The 19,029-nt window shown below is 33.5% G+C and overlaps 1 protein-coding gene across 1 annotated transcript in view; it reads left to right on the top strand.

Moving 5' to 3' along the window:
• The window catches only part of CCSER1 (coiled-coil serine rich protein 1), a 723,573-nt gene that overhangs the window by 445,518 nt on the left and 259,026 nt on the right, over positions 1-19,029 (top strand). Inside the window, exon 6 of the mRNA XM_028117742.2 lies at positions 9,316-9,523. Within this exon, the coding sequence (XP_027973543.1) occupies positions 9,316-9,523 (208 nt within the window). The remainder of the gene's footprint in view (positions 1-9,315; positions 9,524-19,029) is intronic.

The following is a 19,029-nucleotide window of genomic DNA, read 5'->3' as shown; positions in this document are numbered from 1 at the left end:
CAAGTACTTTCACACTTTGTATGAGCAGGTTTGCACTTATGAAATATTTACTTTCCCTAAAATTTTGGACAAGGAAATTAAAACTTTTCTGTGGAACTGGAGTTTTTGCTATTTAATATCATTCCCTAAGACTGTAACTTAATATTCACTATTCCAGCGTACAGCTTAAAATAGGTAAATGCAGGTATATCTGAAATTTTAATACTATTAAAAGAAGATGCAATATGAAGAAAAGAGCACCGGACTAGAAATCAGGAGATCCAAGTTCTCCACCTTCTTGTGTGTGGTACTTAGAAAATTACTTTAGGCTTGAACTTCTTTATTAAATGTCAATGTTAAACTAGGTGTCCTATAATGCTTTTTGTAGCACTGATTTAATTATTTATTGATATGAGTATTACATATAATTGTGCAATAAAGTTTGGTGGATACATTAATGAACAAGAAAGATAAGTACTGTTCCTATTTCCTTGGAACATGTGAGCCCCGAATGTAGTCATTAAACAAAAGCTTACACAAGTGATTATGTAATCTCACTGTTATTTCTAGACTTAATGTTCTCAGGAATCTATTCTTTAGTAGTTATACTAGTTAGAATGGTTTCAGCTTCAAGTAAGAGAAAAAACTAACTCAAATTTCATTAAACAGTCAAAAAATATGTTATCCTGTCCAACAAGAAATCTATAGGTAGCAAGTCTTCAGTGTTGGTTAATTCAAAGAAACAATGACATTATCAAGGAGCCAGGTCTACCCCAATTTTTTTCTCTTCAGTTTTTTCACAGCTGGGTGTCTATGCAGAATCCACCAATAGTTTTAAAAAATACATCAAGTCAAAACAATATCCAAAGGAAAGATGGCTGTCTTTTCCTGTGTCTCTTTTTACCAGATAGGAAACATTGAGGAACCCCACCATTCTTTCTGTCATTTCATGGAGCCTAATAGAGCCAGCATTTAAACAAATTGGGGAGGTTTTTTTTTTTTTCTTGTTTCTATTTTAAAGAAGAAGGAAGGAAGTGTGAATGAATAGTGGGCAGACAACCAACAATGTCTGCCATATGTATATGTGAATATATAAAATATATATAAAATATGCTTATATTTTTTTCCTTTCAGAAACTGCATCAATTGATTCTAGAATTTCCATTTTGGTTCTTTTTTTATAGTTTTCATTTCTCTGATGAGATCAACCATGTATTTATTCATTATGTCAACTTTTTCTTTTAAGGCTTTGAACATAGTTATGATCATAGCTGTTTAAAATCCTTGTCTGATAATTCCAACACATGGGTCATCAATGTCTATGAATTGTTTTTGTCTCCTTTTCTCTTCTTTGCATGTCTATTCATTTGACTATTTGCCAGATATTGTGGATTACTTATTTCTGAGGGTCTGTATTTTATTGTCTTTAAAGAAAGAAGAGTGTCCTAGCTGACGATTATTTTTAAAAGTTAGATCAGATTGATAGTTGGGCTTTTTTTTTTTTAAGTGTGGAACTCTCTTGTCTCCCAGTACTGTAAGACTTCTTTGTCACTGCCAGATACTCCCCTAAATCTGCACAGGCACCAAAACTGCCCCTTCTGTTTTTGCAGACTGCATCCAAGTTCAACATACTGAAAGCACTACAGTGGTAACTCATATAATTATTGCTGTTTTAATTTTGCCCTTTTGGCATTTGGAAATTTTTCTGTCTTTCCCTCCTGCACTGTAATATGTTTAAAAATAAATGTGCTTATAATTCATCCAGCATCTCTTCATAGTTGACACGGGAGGTGGAGTGTAGTTCAACTCAATCCAGTGTGTTCTCAGAGGTCTCTTCAAATTAATGTTTTAACTGCATTGTGGTAAGTGCTACAAAAAAAGGCTTAGCATAGAAACAAGGAACCTGTATATGTTTGTATAGATGCAAAGGTGGTTTCCTTAAGAAGTGTTGTATGTTAAGGGGAGATGGGAAGGTGTAAGGGTAAGCAGCGCTTTTTCAAGCAGATAGAAAAACAGACAAAGTTTCTGAGGCAGGATGAAGTCTGGCACATTTCAGGGCCTGAATGAAGGCCAGTGTAATTGGAGCTTAAAAAACAAGGAAACAGTTGTTATAAAATACGGTATGGGAAGGCAGACAGTTGGTACATTATGGAGGACCTTGTTGGTTATGTTAAGACATTTGTATATTAGCTTGCCTTTCTCCATTTCTTGCTTTTTTTCTACCCATCACTTCAGGTAGTAGTGAAGTCCATCTCAAATGTAAATTTATATCTAAATGTAAAGTGTTAAAAAGTTATTATAACCACTATACTACTACTGTGGAGAGATGAATCCTGGTTCCATCCTTTCCAATAATACAGCTAAATATCTAACCACAAAACAATTTGACATACAAGTTTTTTTCCCCTAAAATGACACTTTGAGATAAACATTATATTTTGAAAGGAAATATGAGAAGAATGGCTTATTTATCAACAAAAGCCTTTTTTGTAGTTTCTCAAACAGTTTTTAGCTCTGGAATGCCAATCTGTTAATAGAGATTTGTATCTTTGTGCCTGTCTTAGAAGTATTCAAGGTAAAATTTAATTTACCATGAATAACCCAGCCCTTTTTGAAATGCAAATTCAATAAAAATCAGTTTCCAAAAGTAAAGTGTTTTAGAAAGTATTATTTCCTGCAGATCTAGTTAATGAAGCTTTGGAAGGCAAATGTATGCATATGCTTATTTATTATGGTGGGCAAGTAGAGATTACTTTTACTTTTCATTCCTTGGAAATCTGCTTCAGAAATCATAGCCACATCATAAAGTGTAAATCATTGAGAGCCCTTATGGCCATAGACGTTCTCTATAATGAAAGGTGTCAGTGCACTAAATAAGGAATAACTCCTGTGACAGCTGAGAGCATCAATCCTTTGCAACCGATGTGATCTTGTACTTTGTTAGTCATTTGGACACTGTATTGGGAAGTTTTCAAATGATGTGGGTGGAAAGAAAATTTCTCACTATCAAACTGGTAGTGCTCCTCATAACTAAATGAGAAAAAAAATCGTGAAAATAATCTTTTATTTTCTCTCCCTGGTGAGGAAAACTTCTCTAATCACTCGAAAGTTTATGTCAAGATACATATTTTCTTATTAAACTTGTCTGTCATATTGAAAAGAGAATTGCAGCAGAACTTTTGAACTAGCTTGATAGAAAATTCCTTTCACACAGAATTCCAGTGACAAAAGTACAAAACAAATTCACTGTAGTAGTTTTAGTTAAATGTTGAAAGTGCCAGTTGAAACTTTCAAGAATACATTTAATATAACATTTATGAGCTGTGCTATTAAAACCTTCATTTTTGGGGTGCCTGGGTGGCTCAGTCGTTAAGCGTCTGCCTTCGGCTGGGGTCATGATCCCAGGGTCCTGGGATCGAGCTCCGCATCGGGCTTCCTTCTCCGTGAGAAGCCTGCTTCTCCCTCTCCCACTCCCCCTGCTTGTGTTCCCCCTCTCACTGTCTCTCTCTCTCTGTCAGATAAATAAATAAAATCTTTAAAAAAAAAAAAAACCTTCATTTTTGTGGTACTTACAGACTGAGAAAGGCCCGTAAGTTTCAACATTTATCTAAATGTTGGTAATTTTTTAATTAAACTTCTTATTTTGAGGTAAGATTCAGTGCAGTTGTAAGAAATAATAACAGAATGATTCCATGTACCATTTACCTGCCTGTGCTAATCAAAAGGATTTGATTTCTGTCTTTCTTCCTCTTTTTATTTTGTCTGGAACACAGGGTCTTGTGCTTTCTTACTGAGGTGAAATTTTCTTTTTTAAAAAGTTAATTAAATATTGATGTACGGTTGACACACAATACAACATTAGTTTCAGGTGTACAGCGGTGATTTGACAACTCTGTACCTTATACTGGGCTCACCACAGGTGTAGCTACCATCTGTCACCCTACAATGCTGATACAATACCATTGGCCATATTCCCTATGCTGTACATTTCATCCCCATGACTCATTATTCATTCCCTAACTGTAAGCCTATACCTTCCACTCCCCTCCACCCATTTTGCCCATTCCTCCATCTTTTCCCCCACTCTGGCAACCACCAGTTCTCTATATTTAAGTGTCTATTTCTGCTTTTTATGTTTTTTGGTTTTCTGTTTGATTTTTTTTTAAGGTTCCACATGTAAGTGAAATCATATGATATTTATCTTTCTCCTTCTGACTTCTTTCACTTAGCATAATAACCTCTAGATCCACTCATGTTGTCACAAATGGCAAGATCTCATTCTTTTTTTATTCCTGGGTAATATCCCATTATGTACAAATACCACATCTTCTTTATCCACTTATCTATTGATGGACACTTGGGCTGCTTCCATATCTTGGCCATTGTAAATAATGCTGTAATAAACATATAAAAGTATATAAACAGTGCATATATCTTTTAGAATTAGTGTTTTTGTTTTATTTGGGTAAATACCCAGTCGTGGAATTATTGGATCTATGGTATTTCTATTTTTCATATTTTTGAGGAACCACCATCCTATTACCTACACAGTGGCTGCACTAATTTACATTCTTTACAGCAGTACACAAGCATTCCTTTATCTCTACATCTCAGCAACACTTGTTATTTTTTTGTCTTTTTGATTTTAGCCATTCTGACAGGTATAAGGTGACATCTCCTTGCAGTTTTGATTTGCATTTCCCTGATGATGAATGATATTGAGTATCTTTTCACGTGTCTGTCATCTGTCTTTTTGAGAAAATGTCTATTTAGGTTGTTTGCCCATTTTTTAATTGGATTATTTGTTTTTTTGTTGTGGAGTGGTGTAAGTTCGTTATGTATTTTGGATATTAATTCCTTATTAGATATATCATTTGCAATATATTCTCCCATTTAGTAGGTTGCCTTTTCATTTTGTTGATGGCTTCCTTTGCTGTGGAAAACCTAAGGGTTAAATTTTAAGTTATAAAGACTTGAACATCATTCATGAGCAGCAAGGCAAGTGTAAAAATTACTGAGCAGTTCTACTGAAGATTCATGAAGTTGACACAGAGAGTGTGAACTGTATGTAAACGTTTTCAGTGGAGATTACAATGTTGTAGTTGTTTGTTTGTACTAGTTATGGTGATTAATGAACCACTGTATCAGGCCTCAGTTTTCCCCCCACAGCCTCTGCTTTTTTTGGCCAAGTTAAGGGATTGTCTAACTTTTTTGATATAATGCCTATTTGTTCAGTTTTCTGAAACTATAATAATTCAGAGTATTGGCAGACAGAGAGCTATTATGTCCCAAAGTGCACAGATTGTATTATCTAGTGATCCCTGCTAATGCATGAATGGGGAGTACTTGAACCTCACTTTATCCTCCTGGCCTTATGGGTGGTCTGTGCAAGAGGAAACTGTGGCTCCATAGTAGAGATTTTTCTCTTTTTTTTGGTCAACTACAGGGATGGGATTTAGGTGAATTTACCCAGAGACACTTGGGTATTTTGAGCCCAATAAAAGTCTGTTGTTAAAAAGATTGAGATTTAAAATATTTAACAATTGTAAACCTCGGGGACTTATCAATCAGAAATATAGTGGTCACAAACATACAACAAGATGCCTGTTGCAACTGAGTAGCAGTCCTGTTTAATGGCCTATTTCACTAACTACCTCAGCCTAATTAAGAATGATTTTAGCCATTCTGACTGAATGGCTAAAAAAAAAAAGAATGATTTCAATTATGGTGATCTTGCGGCTGACTAATTTTCACATAGAAATAAAATCTTTTGAGGTGAAAATATTCATTTTTCATGTGCAAAAGAATATTACAGTCGACCCTTGCACAATCCAGGGGTTGCAGGCACTAACATCCCGCACAGTAAAGAATCTGTGTATAACTTTTGACCCTCCCCAAAATTAACTACTAATAGCCTGGGATTAAATGGAAGCATTACCAGTAAGTCAGTTAACACATACTTTGTATGTTATGTATATTATATACTGAATTCTTACAATAAAGTAAGCTAGAGGAAAGAACATGTTATGAAGAAAATCATAAGGAAGAGAAAAAAAATTATGTATTATACTGTAATTATCAAAAAGAGTCCACACATAAATGGATCCACAGGGTTCAATTCCATGTTGTTTAAGGGTCAACTGTAACTGATATATATATATATTTTTGGTATCACCTATTAAAAATTTAATAACTGTGGTGAGCCTCTTGGGGTCAGTGACTATATCCTATTAAGCTCTGCAATTTCAGCTACCATTGCTCTGCTGGACACAATATGGATATATTCTGTAATTGTGAAAAAAATGCCATCATTCTTCCTTGTTGGAATTAAGGATACATTCAGGTTTTTTGAATTATAAAACAAATGGTTAATTTATCTTCTAAGCATTTTTGTATATAGTCCGTTCTTAACTCTGAAAATTACAGGGATTCTTAGATTTGTCAATGTTAAACTGTAATCCACAGAACCTCGGTAAACGCCTGAAATTAGTCACAAAACTTCACACCTGTGTGGTTTCTGAAACATTTGTCAGTCTTCACTGATGTTTAGATCTGTGATTGCACAAATAGGTCTAAAGAAATAGCAATCTAACTAAAAGGAATTATAAAAACATTAGCTTAATTACTTTATTGTAAGAGTGCTAGGAAATTTTGAACCGTGGCAGCCCTGCAATGCATAACAATTCACTTTGCATAAAAATTTATGTATACAAATGAGAGATATATTGCACAGATTATTACAAAAATATGTTTTATTCAGTCACTCATTATTGTATTCATTTTTTTCAACTTCAATTGTACAGTTATTTACCAAGTCAGCCTAATTTGTGCCAGACACCAGGGTGGTTCACAACTAAAATTGGATAAATCCTTGAAAATTCTATCATAGATAAACTATACTGTGAAATATAATTTTTATATTCCATTTTATTCTTATCAGTCTTAGAAAAAATAGGATAGAAGACACTTAAATAAAATGGGAACCTTTAAGAATGATTGCATAGTTCACAAGTTGTGCATAATTAAGATGAATGTCATATTAGATAAAATATATTTTAAAAGTGAAAATATAAATGATTCTTTGTATAATTGTAGGGTTTTTCATTTGCTTTTATTTTTTTGGCTTTTTGTTTTTAGTTTTTGGCTTATTTTCTTGTTTTTCACATGAGATACAGACTCATGTAGTGGCTTAGAGCTTGAGTGCCCTGTCTGCATTCAAATCTCAGCTCTGTGCCTTCTTTGCTGTGTGACCATCACCATGTTACTTCACCTCTCTGATATTAAACTCCCTCAACTATGAAATGGGGATGATAATAACACTACCTAAAAGAGTTGTAGTAAGTGGTTTAACATGTAAAAGTCCTTATAGGACTACCTGAGATGCATTAAGCATTGTTATATATAGGCACATTATGTGTTTAGTAGGAAAAAAAAAAAGTCTTGCAAGAGTGCCTAGGTTGATTCATCCCAAGTCTACTTCTTACTAGCTTTTTAACTCTGAGATAAGTTACTTATCTGAGCCTCAGTTTCCTCAGATAAGATTAAGATACTTATTATATCTACCTCTTGAATTTGTCAAAATTTGAATAAATTACATATATGAAATGGTTAGCACAGTATTTGGCCTATAAGTAGGCCCTCAAAAATTTTTAGCTATTACTATTTTTTTTAAGATTTATTTTTTCATTTTAGAGAGAAAGAGAGCATGAGTGGGTGCAGAGGGAGAGGGAGAGAGGAAGCAGACTCCCAGCTGAGCACAGAGCCCAATCCAGGGCTCAGTTCCACAACCCTGAGATCATAACCTGAGCCAAAATCAAGAGTCAGTGGCTTAACCAACTGTGCCACCCAAGCATCCCTATTACTATTTATTTATTATTTTATTATCGATACAAAATAAAGGCAGTGATTACTGTCTTATCACTTCAAAGGACAGTTGTGATCAATGAATGTATCTGTGAAGATAAGTGAAAAATTCAGTGTAATTCAAAAGTGTGTTTTATTTACTAATTATCTAATACTTTAAAAATTAATTATACTATTGTGGGGGCACCTGGGTGACTCAGTTGTTTAAGCATCAGACTTGTAATTTTGGCTCAGGTCCTGATTTCATGGGTTTGGAGATCGAGCCCAGACTCAAACTCCACACAGAGTCTGCTTGGGATTCTCTGCCTCTCCCTCTGCCCTCCACCCCCTCCCCCACTGTTCACACATTCTTTCTCTCAAATAAATAAATAAAATCTTTAAAAAATTAATTTACTATCATGAATAATCAGAGTTGAATAAAATTAACTGAGGATATATATTTCATTGGCGTCTTTTCCTAATCTTGGTGGCAAGTTACCAGGCTACTCTATTTTTTTTTTTATTTTCAATTTAGGTTGCTAAGTGACCTTGTCATATAATTCAGGAAATAATATATATAAAAGCTACTAAAATTGAGCACAAGTCGTAAACTATTTTTTCATAAATAGCCTGAGCTATGCTATCATGTTAATTGTCATTATTGCTGAGGCCCCTGGGTTTTAAGAAATGGAAACAAATTCAGAAAACTCAATGCAAAAGACTATTTCCATTAGCTCCTCTTTTGTACTATTTTTAGATTCCTGATCTGCACATATGGAAAATTGTCGATCTTAGTATCTTTTCTTTTACATATATTGTCAATATAAGCCATGTTAGAGGATTTTCAAAATGTAATATTTTCAAATAATTCTTGATTATCAAGTAGAACAGGGTAAATATATGGGTGTGTTTTTCCACACATTACTATGCTAAAAAATTAATGATAATTTGATAAACATACTAACTACATATGAAGTTATTCATCTTCCATTTATTTTACTATTTTTATGTAAAATCTTATGTATACAAGTCTTTCTTAACTCTGAAAATGGCCATTGATTGCTTTAGTCATTTAAAATAATAATTAACAAAATTATTTTATCTTAGTTTTTGGTATCTTAATCTTTTATTTCCAATTAATTTTTAAACATATTTTCAGAAAAGATGAAATTTCTCTTTTGGTGATTTCTGTTGACTTTCAACATTTTAAAAAATGTTAATTTAAGAAAGTATAAGCACAGTGTTATGTATAAATGAAATTCTCGAAAGGGAAAAAAATCACATTCTAAAATAGTGATTATTGTTGAATCTTACTACTAAAAATACAATTGACCTATTTCATAATTTTGACAAAAGGGTCTCAGAATTTTCAGACTAGTGAGAGGAAATGATGCCAGTCACAAGAAATTTTTTCTAGTTCACTCCTGACATTGATCAGCAGCTTGGAAAATACTGCTCTGAATATGCTACATTGTAATTTTTTTTTCTTGTTAGGAATCTTTCCCTGAAATTAACAAAAGACATTGATCAGGAAGTCAGGTGTTCCCATATCAGCCGAATGCCCAGCAGTCCATCTGCAGACTGGCCCCTGCAAGGTGTGGAAGAAAATGGAGGCCTTGATTCTCTGCCCTTCAGACTGATGTTACAGGACTGCACAGCCGTCAAGACGTTGTTATTAAAGATGAAAAGAGTTCTTCAAGAGGTAATGGTTTACTCTGATGTCTTTCAGTGCTGGTAGACAGTGGAGTCTGTAGACTGGTTAGTCCCTGCTCTGTTAATAATTAACTGCATGACACTGGGCAGGGGTCAAGTATCCTCTTGCAGCCTAGCTCTTCTCATATGTCAAATGAGAGTTATGAAGGATGTGGAGCTCTGGTTTATAAGGTACTCTTCAGCTCTAAAATTCTAAGATTCTGTGAAGGAATTGAAAGAGAATAAATTGACACCAAACCCGGGCAAAGTTGGTTAAAGAGAAATGGGCATCAGCTGTTAAGCTATGTTTAGATGTTGTTATAAAGCTATTGAGAGACCTATTAAATGGACTTCATTTTTTTTTTTTTTTTTTTTTTTTAGAGAGAGAGAGGAGGGGGGAGGGGCAGAGGGAGAAGGAGAGAGAGAATACTAAGCAGGTGACACGCCCAGACCTGGACTCAGTCCCAGGACCCTGATATCATAACCTGAGCAAAGATCAAGTGTCCGATGCTCAACTGACTGAGCCACCCAGCTGCCCTAAATGGATTTCACTTTAATGATATTGAGACTTTATTTATATGATACCATAAAAGTAGTGTATTCATTTTTGTCCCAGTAACAATCAGTCTAGTAAAATCTAATCTGAATGTCTGACTGATTTTGCCCACTGAATACAGTAGCCCTCCTACAGTCTGTGCTCAGGTGGTGAGTTAGTTAGGAAAGTGTATAATGGATTAATCCTCTTTATGCCCAGTAATCAGCCATTCTTTAGGATTTAAGCATGCTGCGGATTTATTTTTATAATTACAACAACTGATTTCTTTGGGGATTTCTATAAACAGTATACATATTAATATTATTTCAAACACATAAAGTGAGAGGTCAGAAATTTTAAATGACTTTCTTCTGCTAGGTGTGAATTCAAGACAGCAGCCTGAGATTTGACTCCAAAGTTATTGACTTTTTACTGCATCCGACTATTGTTCAATTGATTTGTATTAATTGATAGGAAATGATAATAAATAATGTGAGAACAGAAAAATATAACTATTTAGAATGAGTAGTATTAAGGTTCCCTTACAAAGATGATCACTAATAATTTGCTTTTCTAACACTTAGATGATAATAATAATAATAATAATAATAATAATGCTAGCAGCTCCTACTAGAGGCCAGAATGGAATCAGGAAGAGAGAAGGGAATTTAAGAGAAATGATGCCATAGACTATTGGGGGCATTCAGTCATGTGTTCTTATCAGACGTTAAAGTAAAAACTGGGAGATATCTGGATTCCATACCAGTTTATATTGCTGGGGTGGTTTTGGGTCTAGAATCTATACAGTGGTGTGCAGAAGTAGTGCTTTTATATTTGATCACTGTTAAAATTTCAAGAATTTTATGAGCTGTCAGTTAAGGACAGGCATAAAGATTAAATTATATACACTTATAATGAAACACATTATATTTTTAGAAGGGTAATCAATACTCAAAACCCATTTCCTATTTATTTTGCTATATTCTACTATTAACTATTTACAATATTGGATCTATATGTGGAAATACTATATAAGGGCTACTGTGTATATTTTCCAGTTTTAGATTCGTTCATATCATTTTGGTAGCTTGAAATCAGCCACATGGGAGTATTATGCCACAGGAATTGACAAACACTACAAATTAGGGCTTTTAATGTTTGGTAAGCCTGTTAAATATTTAAGAGCACACTATATGTATGACTAATGTGGTTTCTATACTGACAACATAAGTGTTTTGCTGCACTTGTCAAATCTCCCTGACCTTTGGCTTAACATGCAGCCTGAATCTCTTTGAACAAAGCAAGCTTAATAACAACTGTTACATTAAAAGATATTAATCTCAAAGTCTGTAATGTTCAACTATTCAGTTACAGCCTCTCCCTTGGTCTTGAGTTTTAATTAAAAAATCAACAAGTAAAACGGAAGTAGGAAGAACTGACAGGAGGTGTCAAAGTCTTTCTTAGGGTGCTTAATTTTATAATTTAAAAAATACTCAGTGATATTCACTATGGAGTCAGTGTCCTGAATATTTTGAGATTGTTTTTATACTTCCATCTGTTTTTATTCATTAAAGGATATTTGAAGAAACTGAAAAGAATTGATTTTTTTTAAAGATTTTATTTACTTATTTGAGAAAGAGAGAGAGACAGAGACAGGGAGAGAGAGAATGAGCGGGGAGGAGAGGGAGTAGCAGACTCCCACTGAGCAGAGAGCCCCATGCAGGAGTCGATCCCAGGACCCTGGGATCATGACCTGAGCCAAAGGCAGATGCTTAACCAACTGAGCCTCCCAGGCGTCCCAAAGAGAATTGATTTTTAAAGCTGATGTACAATGAGCAATAATTACATGTTTGTTAAGCACATTCAGAGAGTGGAGGGTCTTATTCTTTATTGACAACAAGAAAGACAATATTATGATATGATTAGCATAGACAGCTGTTCTAGTTGTCTTTATAATAGATGCCTTTAAAGAAAAATTGTTTATTTAAATATTCTCGGGTTGCCTGGCTGGCTTAGGAGGTAGAACATGCAACTCTTGGTCTCAGGGTTGGAATTTGAGCCCCATGTTGAGTGTAGAGATGACTAAAATAAATTAAAAAAAAATGTTCTCTAAGCCAGGAATTTTCAAATGGTAATTTACATTTCATTACTTAATTTGAGTTTAATACCAATTATTCATCTTAGATTAACAAAAACTTTTTAATATAGAAGAATTACTCCCATTTTACAGGTACTTTTTTATGATGCATAGTAGTCCCACTTTTATACACAGATTATTTTTTAACTGTAGAAGATCCCAATTATTTTATTTTTAAAATAAAAAGGAATTAAAGAGTTTAGTATATTAAAAAATGCTCCTACCTGAGATTTTTCCCAGTGGTGTTCTGCTGATGTCTTAAATTTAAATTTTAATTTTGAGTTGGGTTAAATGTGGATAATTTGAGTGGAATCTCACACTTTTAATTTTGTTCGCCCTTTTTGAAGATCAGTTGCTATTGTTAAAATGCACATACATATTCCCAACAACCCCAAACATTAACTCCTTTATTAAAAAAAAAAAAAAAAAGACTGGCTTTGGGCCCTTAGAAATTCTATTGTCACCTTATTCTTCAGCATTAGTGATAAAAGTGACTGTAGCAAGGAGAAAACTGTGTCATTTTATTTCTTCCTTTTTTGTTATTTTTTCCACATAATTCTAAGAAGAGAATGTTTAATATCTACAGAGAAAGTTTCTGTTCTGTTTCCTTTTAGTTTGTTCTGTTCTCTTTTGTCACTCATATGAAGTTTGTTCATACCATAGTAACTAACTGAGAAGGCTACTGAGAAGATTTCAGGTGAAATGAGTAGTACAGTTTCTAGAAAGATAACAGCTATTAAGAATATTTATCTAAGGTTGTTTGTAATCCCCTACTACCACCCATGCCTTTTTAGTTTATATTTAACAAACAAGAACTGGGAATGTACCCAGCAAATTTCCTGAATCATAAGGCATTAAAAAAAAGAAAAGAAAAAGAAAAAAGAAAGAAAAGAAAGGAAGGAAGAAAGAAAGAAGAGATGTGTTAAATAAAAAAAGTTAATGTTGTGAGATGAGTCTGTTCTCACAATATAGCTAGATTAGTGAAAATCAGAGTACCATTTATTTGAGAATCAATATAATTTACAAAGCCATAAATATTTAGGTTTGTAATTGACTGAAGAGTTCTTACCTATTTTCCTTTTTCTTTTCTCAACAACCTAATAGTTCAAACTATTGAATTTTATTATCTCCAAAAATAATAATGGAGAATTTTCAAAGGTATTTTTAAATTTCTTTTATTTTTTTAATTTTAAATATAATTCACAAATATATGATGAAATTCAGAGTGTTTTGAACTTCACCATTCATCATTATTCAATGGGCATTTTAGAGTTTTTTTTTTTTAAGCACATTTCAGTAAAATGATTTCAACAGTTTTATAACTGACATCTTTTCTATCAGTGCATCTCAAATGCAAATGAAAAGAATGTAGGATAGTAACTCCAGCAATGGACAATTACAGATGGGAGAAAAGCAATAGTGGACAGTCATAAAGTAAGGAAATTTACCAAAAACAAGCAATTACCCATGTAAATGTAGATAGCAGTCTAATCATTAGACTTCTCTTTATATTATCTTTTCAAAATAACAAAAATCACAAGTTTCTGCTGTCTGCTTTATGTTTGTTTGTGCTTACTCAATAGTGTGTTTAAAGTAAAAATTGAGAAAAGATGTGCTGTTAAAACTGCAAACACAAGAAAATGAATGGCTGTACTGTCAGATAGATATAAATATAAGATGTATTACCAGACTCAGAGGCCTGTGTTTCATACCGATGAAAGAGTCAGTTTATCAGGAGATCATAATTATACATGTGGATGGCCTATTTATGTAGCTTGTAAATATATGGTGCAAAAATCTGACAGAACTAAATGAAGAAATGGACAAATTCACATCATACTTGATTTTAACTCTGTTCTCTCAAAAACTGGTAAAACAACTAAACAAAATCAGAAAAGTTTCAGAAGATTTAAACATTATCAACTTCTTTAACCCCACTGAGATTTATAGATTATTGCAATTAATAATAGAATTACACAATCTTTTCAAATCCATGTGGAACATCACCAAGACAGAGTATATGGTGGGTCATAAAAAAGTCTCACTAAATTTCAAAGGTAGACATCAAATATATATATATATATATGAACAATGATATTAAATTAGGACTCAGGAATGATAAAATAACTAGAGAAACATCAAATATTGGAAATTAAACAACAAATTACTGTATGCCTATTGGATCAATTTAAAAACTTTGAGGGGAATTTCCAAGTGTTTCAAGTGAGGTGATAATGATGATAATATAAGATGATAATCCAAAATTTGTGGTATACAGTTAAAACCATGCTTAGAAGTTTATAGTTTTAAAAGTTTATACTTAAGTGAAGAAAGTGCTATAATTGATAATCTAACTTTCTTCTTTAAGAAACTAGAAGAAGGGAAAATTAAACATAAAAGAAGGAATAGAAAGAAACATGGAGAACAAAATTAATAAAATTGAAAAGAGATAATAGAAATAGAAAATTTATGAACCCCAAATTATTTTTGAGAAGTTAACAAAAAAAGACAGGAAGAATAAAAGAAGAAAAAAGAAGAAGAAACACAAATTACTAATGTCATCATTGGATCAAGGCAGAAATAATCAGTACAAATCCTAAAGACATTGAAAGGAAGACAAGGGAGTACTATTAACAGCAGTATGACAATAAATGTAACAATATAGATGAAAAGCACAAATCCTTTGGAAAAAAATCTAACTTTTCAAAGTGACACAAGAAGAAGGTAAAAGTCTGCCTAGTCCAATTTCTATTAAAGAAGTAGATTTTATTATTTAAAAAAATTTAAGCCCAGTAGTTTCAATGTTGAATTCTATCAAATATTTAAGAAAATCTTAAGACTAATGTTATGCCAAATAAAAAAAATCAGGAAATAGAGGAATAGAGTATGTTTCTCAGCCTGTTAGATATGGCCAGCATAAACCTATTACAAAAATTTGGCAAGATCTTTACAAGTAAAAGATAATTACAGAAAAATTCCCTTTTAAATATAGATGTGAAAGTATTTTAAAAATTATTAAACTAAACTGGGCAACATATAAATGTACAATGACTTAGTTGGTTTTATTACAGGAGTACAAGGTTTGTTTAACATTCTAAAACTAATCAATGTAATTCATGATATTAATGAACTAAAAGAAATAAAAGTATGTGATTTTTTTAATACATGAAGAAAGCACATTTGAAAAACATTGCCCACCAATTATGGGTAAAAATAAAATTCTCAACACACTAGTAGTAGAAGGGAACTTTTATTCCTATAGTTAATAATCATATTTCAATAGTATGAAACTGAAGCTTCTCCCTAATATTAGCAAGGTAAGATGTCCACTCTCACCACTTTTAATGAGCATTGTGTTAAAGTCCTAGCTAGAAATAAGGCCAGAAAAAGCATTAAAAACCTTAAATATTAGAAAGAAAATGTAAAACTACCTCTATCAGTAGATGACATGATTGTTTATATTTACACCCCTAGGAAATCTATTAAAAAGTTAATAATAAACCTAGTAAGAATAATAAAACACAAATTTATCCTGGCTCAGGGATACAAAAATTATAAAAATTTGCAATAAAATTATGTAGTGCTCCATAGAAAATTATCTAGTACATGAAGACAACAAATGTTTGTTATTTTATGGTTTCTGCGGTCAGGACTTTGAGGACAGCTTATCTACCCGTTCTGGCTGAAGGCCTCTCAGGAGGTTGCACTCAAAATGTCAGCCATGGATGCAGTCATATGGAAGTTTGACTGTATTTGAGGATTCACTTCCTAGCTCATCATATGCTGTCGTTCAGAGGATTCGGTTCTTCACTGCTGGTGGCCAGAGACTCAGTTTCTCACCATGTAGGCAACATGGCAGATGGCTTCCCAAGAGTGTACAATCCAAGAGGAAGAGAATGATACAAAATGAGCAATGTCTTTTATAACTCAGTCTCAGAAGTAACAGATCATCACTTTTGTGAAATTTATTGGAAATAAAGACTAGCCTCATTATTAGTGTGGGAGGGCACTATACAAAGGTCTGGGTACCAGGTATTGAAAAACATTGTGGCCTTTGCTATCCACGCTACCATAATATACTTTTGGCCCCCAATGATGCATCCCTCACAGTGCAAAGTACACTTACTCCTCCCAAGGCCACCTAAAGTATCATTCTGTTACAGCATTAGAATCTCATTATGGAAAGCATGGGAAGTTGTAGATAAGCCTTAAGTATAGCAACCCAAGTTCAGTTCTCCACTTAAAGACCTATAAACTAATGCATAGGTTAGCAGTTTCTTGTTTCAGACTTAAAGCCTGGGAATGATTCTTCATAGCTTTTACTTTTGCCTTCTGTAATCTTGGTTCTACCCTCCAAGTCATTCTTCTTTTTTTTTTTTTTAAAGATTTTATTTATTTATTTGAGAGAGAGAGAATGAGAGATAGAGAGCACGAGAGGGAAGTGGGTCAGAGGGAGAAGCAGGTTCCCCACTGAGCAGGGAGCCCGATGTGGGACTCGATCCCGGGACTCCAGGGTCATGACCTGAGCCGAAGGCAGTCGCTTAACCAACTGAGCCACCCAGGCGCCCTCATTCTTCTTTTTTTTAATGAAGTTAGCACATGTTTGCTTCTGAATAGTTATCCCATTCTTATGTGTGCTTGTAGATGTTGATTTACAGAGGCCTCTTTTCATTTTGCACTGTTTCTGTCCCCTTAAGTGTAAATTGGAGAGTGTTTCTATGAATAGAATTCTCTTAAATTACTTTTGGATTTCTTGTGAATCTTATTAGGGATTCATCTATTCCATTAGACGTTCCATTAGACAAAAGCCACATCAACAAATATCTTCAAAATAAGCCCTTCTTTAACTTGAAGTAGCTGATGGACAACCCCTTTAAGCTTTTAACATTTTAATTATTTGGTTGAGAGGATCTGTGAGGCATACCCTAAAACCTTCAACAGGATACTGTTTGTCTGGCTGAACTAGGTATTCTTCAGCACTACCTTTCTGTCTTTCAGAATAGCTCTACATCTAATAAATTTCTACAGTAATAAAAACTGTTTACATCTGGATTGGTACAGTTGTTGCATAGGCTTATATTTTTATCAAATTTCGTCAAATTACACACTATATGTGGCAACACATGGAATTCATCACATAACTGACAGCTCCATTGTCAATGCTTCCATTTTGTTGAATCTCTGCCCTTCCTTTGCAAGACCTATAAATGAAGTATGACCATTTGTCATGCAGATGAAGTTAGAGCACAGTTCTTACAAATTGTGTGAGAGCTTCATTTTCTTCTCATTTTAGAGTAATGTAAGTTAAAAAAGAAAAGCAATATGACACAATATTCATACAAAGCAAAGGATCCACTCTATACTCCTTGAAGAAATCTCTGGCTTAGATAATGGCATAACTTAGATTCACTGAGAATGGATAGGTTCTGAATAAGAATGTTCTGCTTACATGAGGCCTAGGCCTGGCTTTTTATGAGGCTTTAAAACCTGATCTGGAAAATAGATATGAAGGGGAAAAAAAGTATAGTTCCATGGCTCTTCTGTTATTTAAGTAACCTTAACTTTCAACAGTCCTCTAGGAGAGATTAGAGAAGGAAGAGAAAAATTATTTCCTAATTCCCAGCCCCATTTCATTAACAAAATCCCACTGGAGGAAGTATATTAGATTGGTAAAAATCACCGGTGTTTGAAATCATCAAGATGTAGGGGTGATTCTCACTTCTGCCACTTAATAGCTGCTACAAGTTGATTAAGGTTTTTGAATCTCTATTTCATCACATGTAACTTTACTAACTATCCATAGGATTATTTGGACAATTAAACAATAAAATGTATATAAACAGGTCATCTCAGTGAGAGTGTGGGGAAAGTATCCATGAACAGGAACTACTGTAATTATTTTGTTTGTATGATTATCAGTGACTATGTCAAGCCAGGTGACAAATATGAGAGATTTCTTAAACACTTGGAAATATACTAGTAAATGTTCTTTAGTAACAAAGTGTTGTATTATTGAATAATAATTTAATATTAATTGTTGTTAATAAAGGTTATACTAATTGAAACTAAAGGTAGAAGTATTATTGTCATTTATGGTTTTCTGGGCTTTCAGTTGAGGTGGTGCATTTGAACTGATATTCTTTGGCTATAGAGCTACTACATGCCAATTGAATTTCCTACTTTCAGTCAATATATAAGAAAGGATTTTACAAGTAAGAAATGATGGTAACAGACCCTGGTGGTAGCAGTTGAGGCAGTGAGAAGGGAAAAGATGTGTGATGTGTTCTGAAAGCAATACCAACAATAATTGTTATGAATTAGGATTGGGTAGTGATGGAAAGAGAAAAGCAAGGATAGCTGACGGTTTTAATTTGAGTAATGGGCCCGTTCTTGCCACTTCCTCAGACTGGAAAGAGGAGTAACCTGTGTGAAACAGGAAGGAAACAAGAGTTCTGTTTTGGCCAGGTTAAGGTTGAGGTGTTTATGTAGACATAAAAGGACATGTATCAAGTAGAAATCCAAATTAATATGTTTACAAACCCGGAAAGATTCAGGCTAGGCATATACAGATTGAATATTCAAGATTATGTAAATTCTACTTAAAGCTATGGAAGAGAGAACTTGTACCTAAAACCAGAGCAGGATGCTCCAATATTTAATGATTAGAAAAATCAAGAAAAAGAGTGTCCAATAAGATGGAAAGAATACTAAGAGTGTAATGTCAAGAAGACAAGAGAAAACATGGCTTCAAGAATGCCAACCTGAGGAATGGTGCTGAGAAGTAAGTATGACAAGAAAAGAAAAGATGAACAATCAATGGATTCTGGAAATCCATGAATTCCAA

Source organism: Eumetopias jubatus, unplaced genomic scaffold (genome assembly GCF_037043125.1).
Source record: "Eumetopias jubatus isolate StellerSeaLion01/CBP00866 unplaced genomic scaffold, mEumJub1_p1.0 scaffold_2, whole genome shotgun sequence".
In the NCBI taxonomy this organism is placed as follows: Eukaryota; Metazoa; Chordata; class Mammalia; order Carnivora; family Otariidae; genus Eumetopias; species Eumetopias jubatus.
This window is presented reverse-complemented; position numbering and strand designations above follow the sequence as displayed.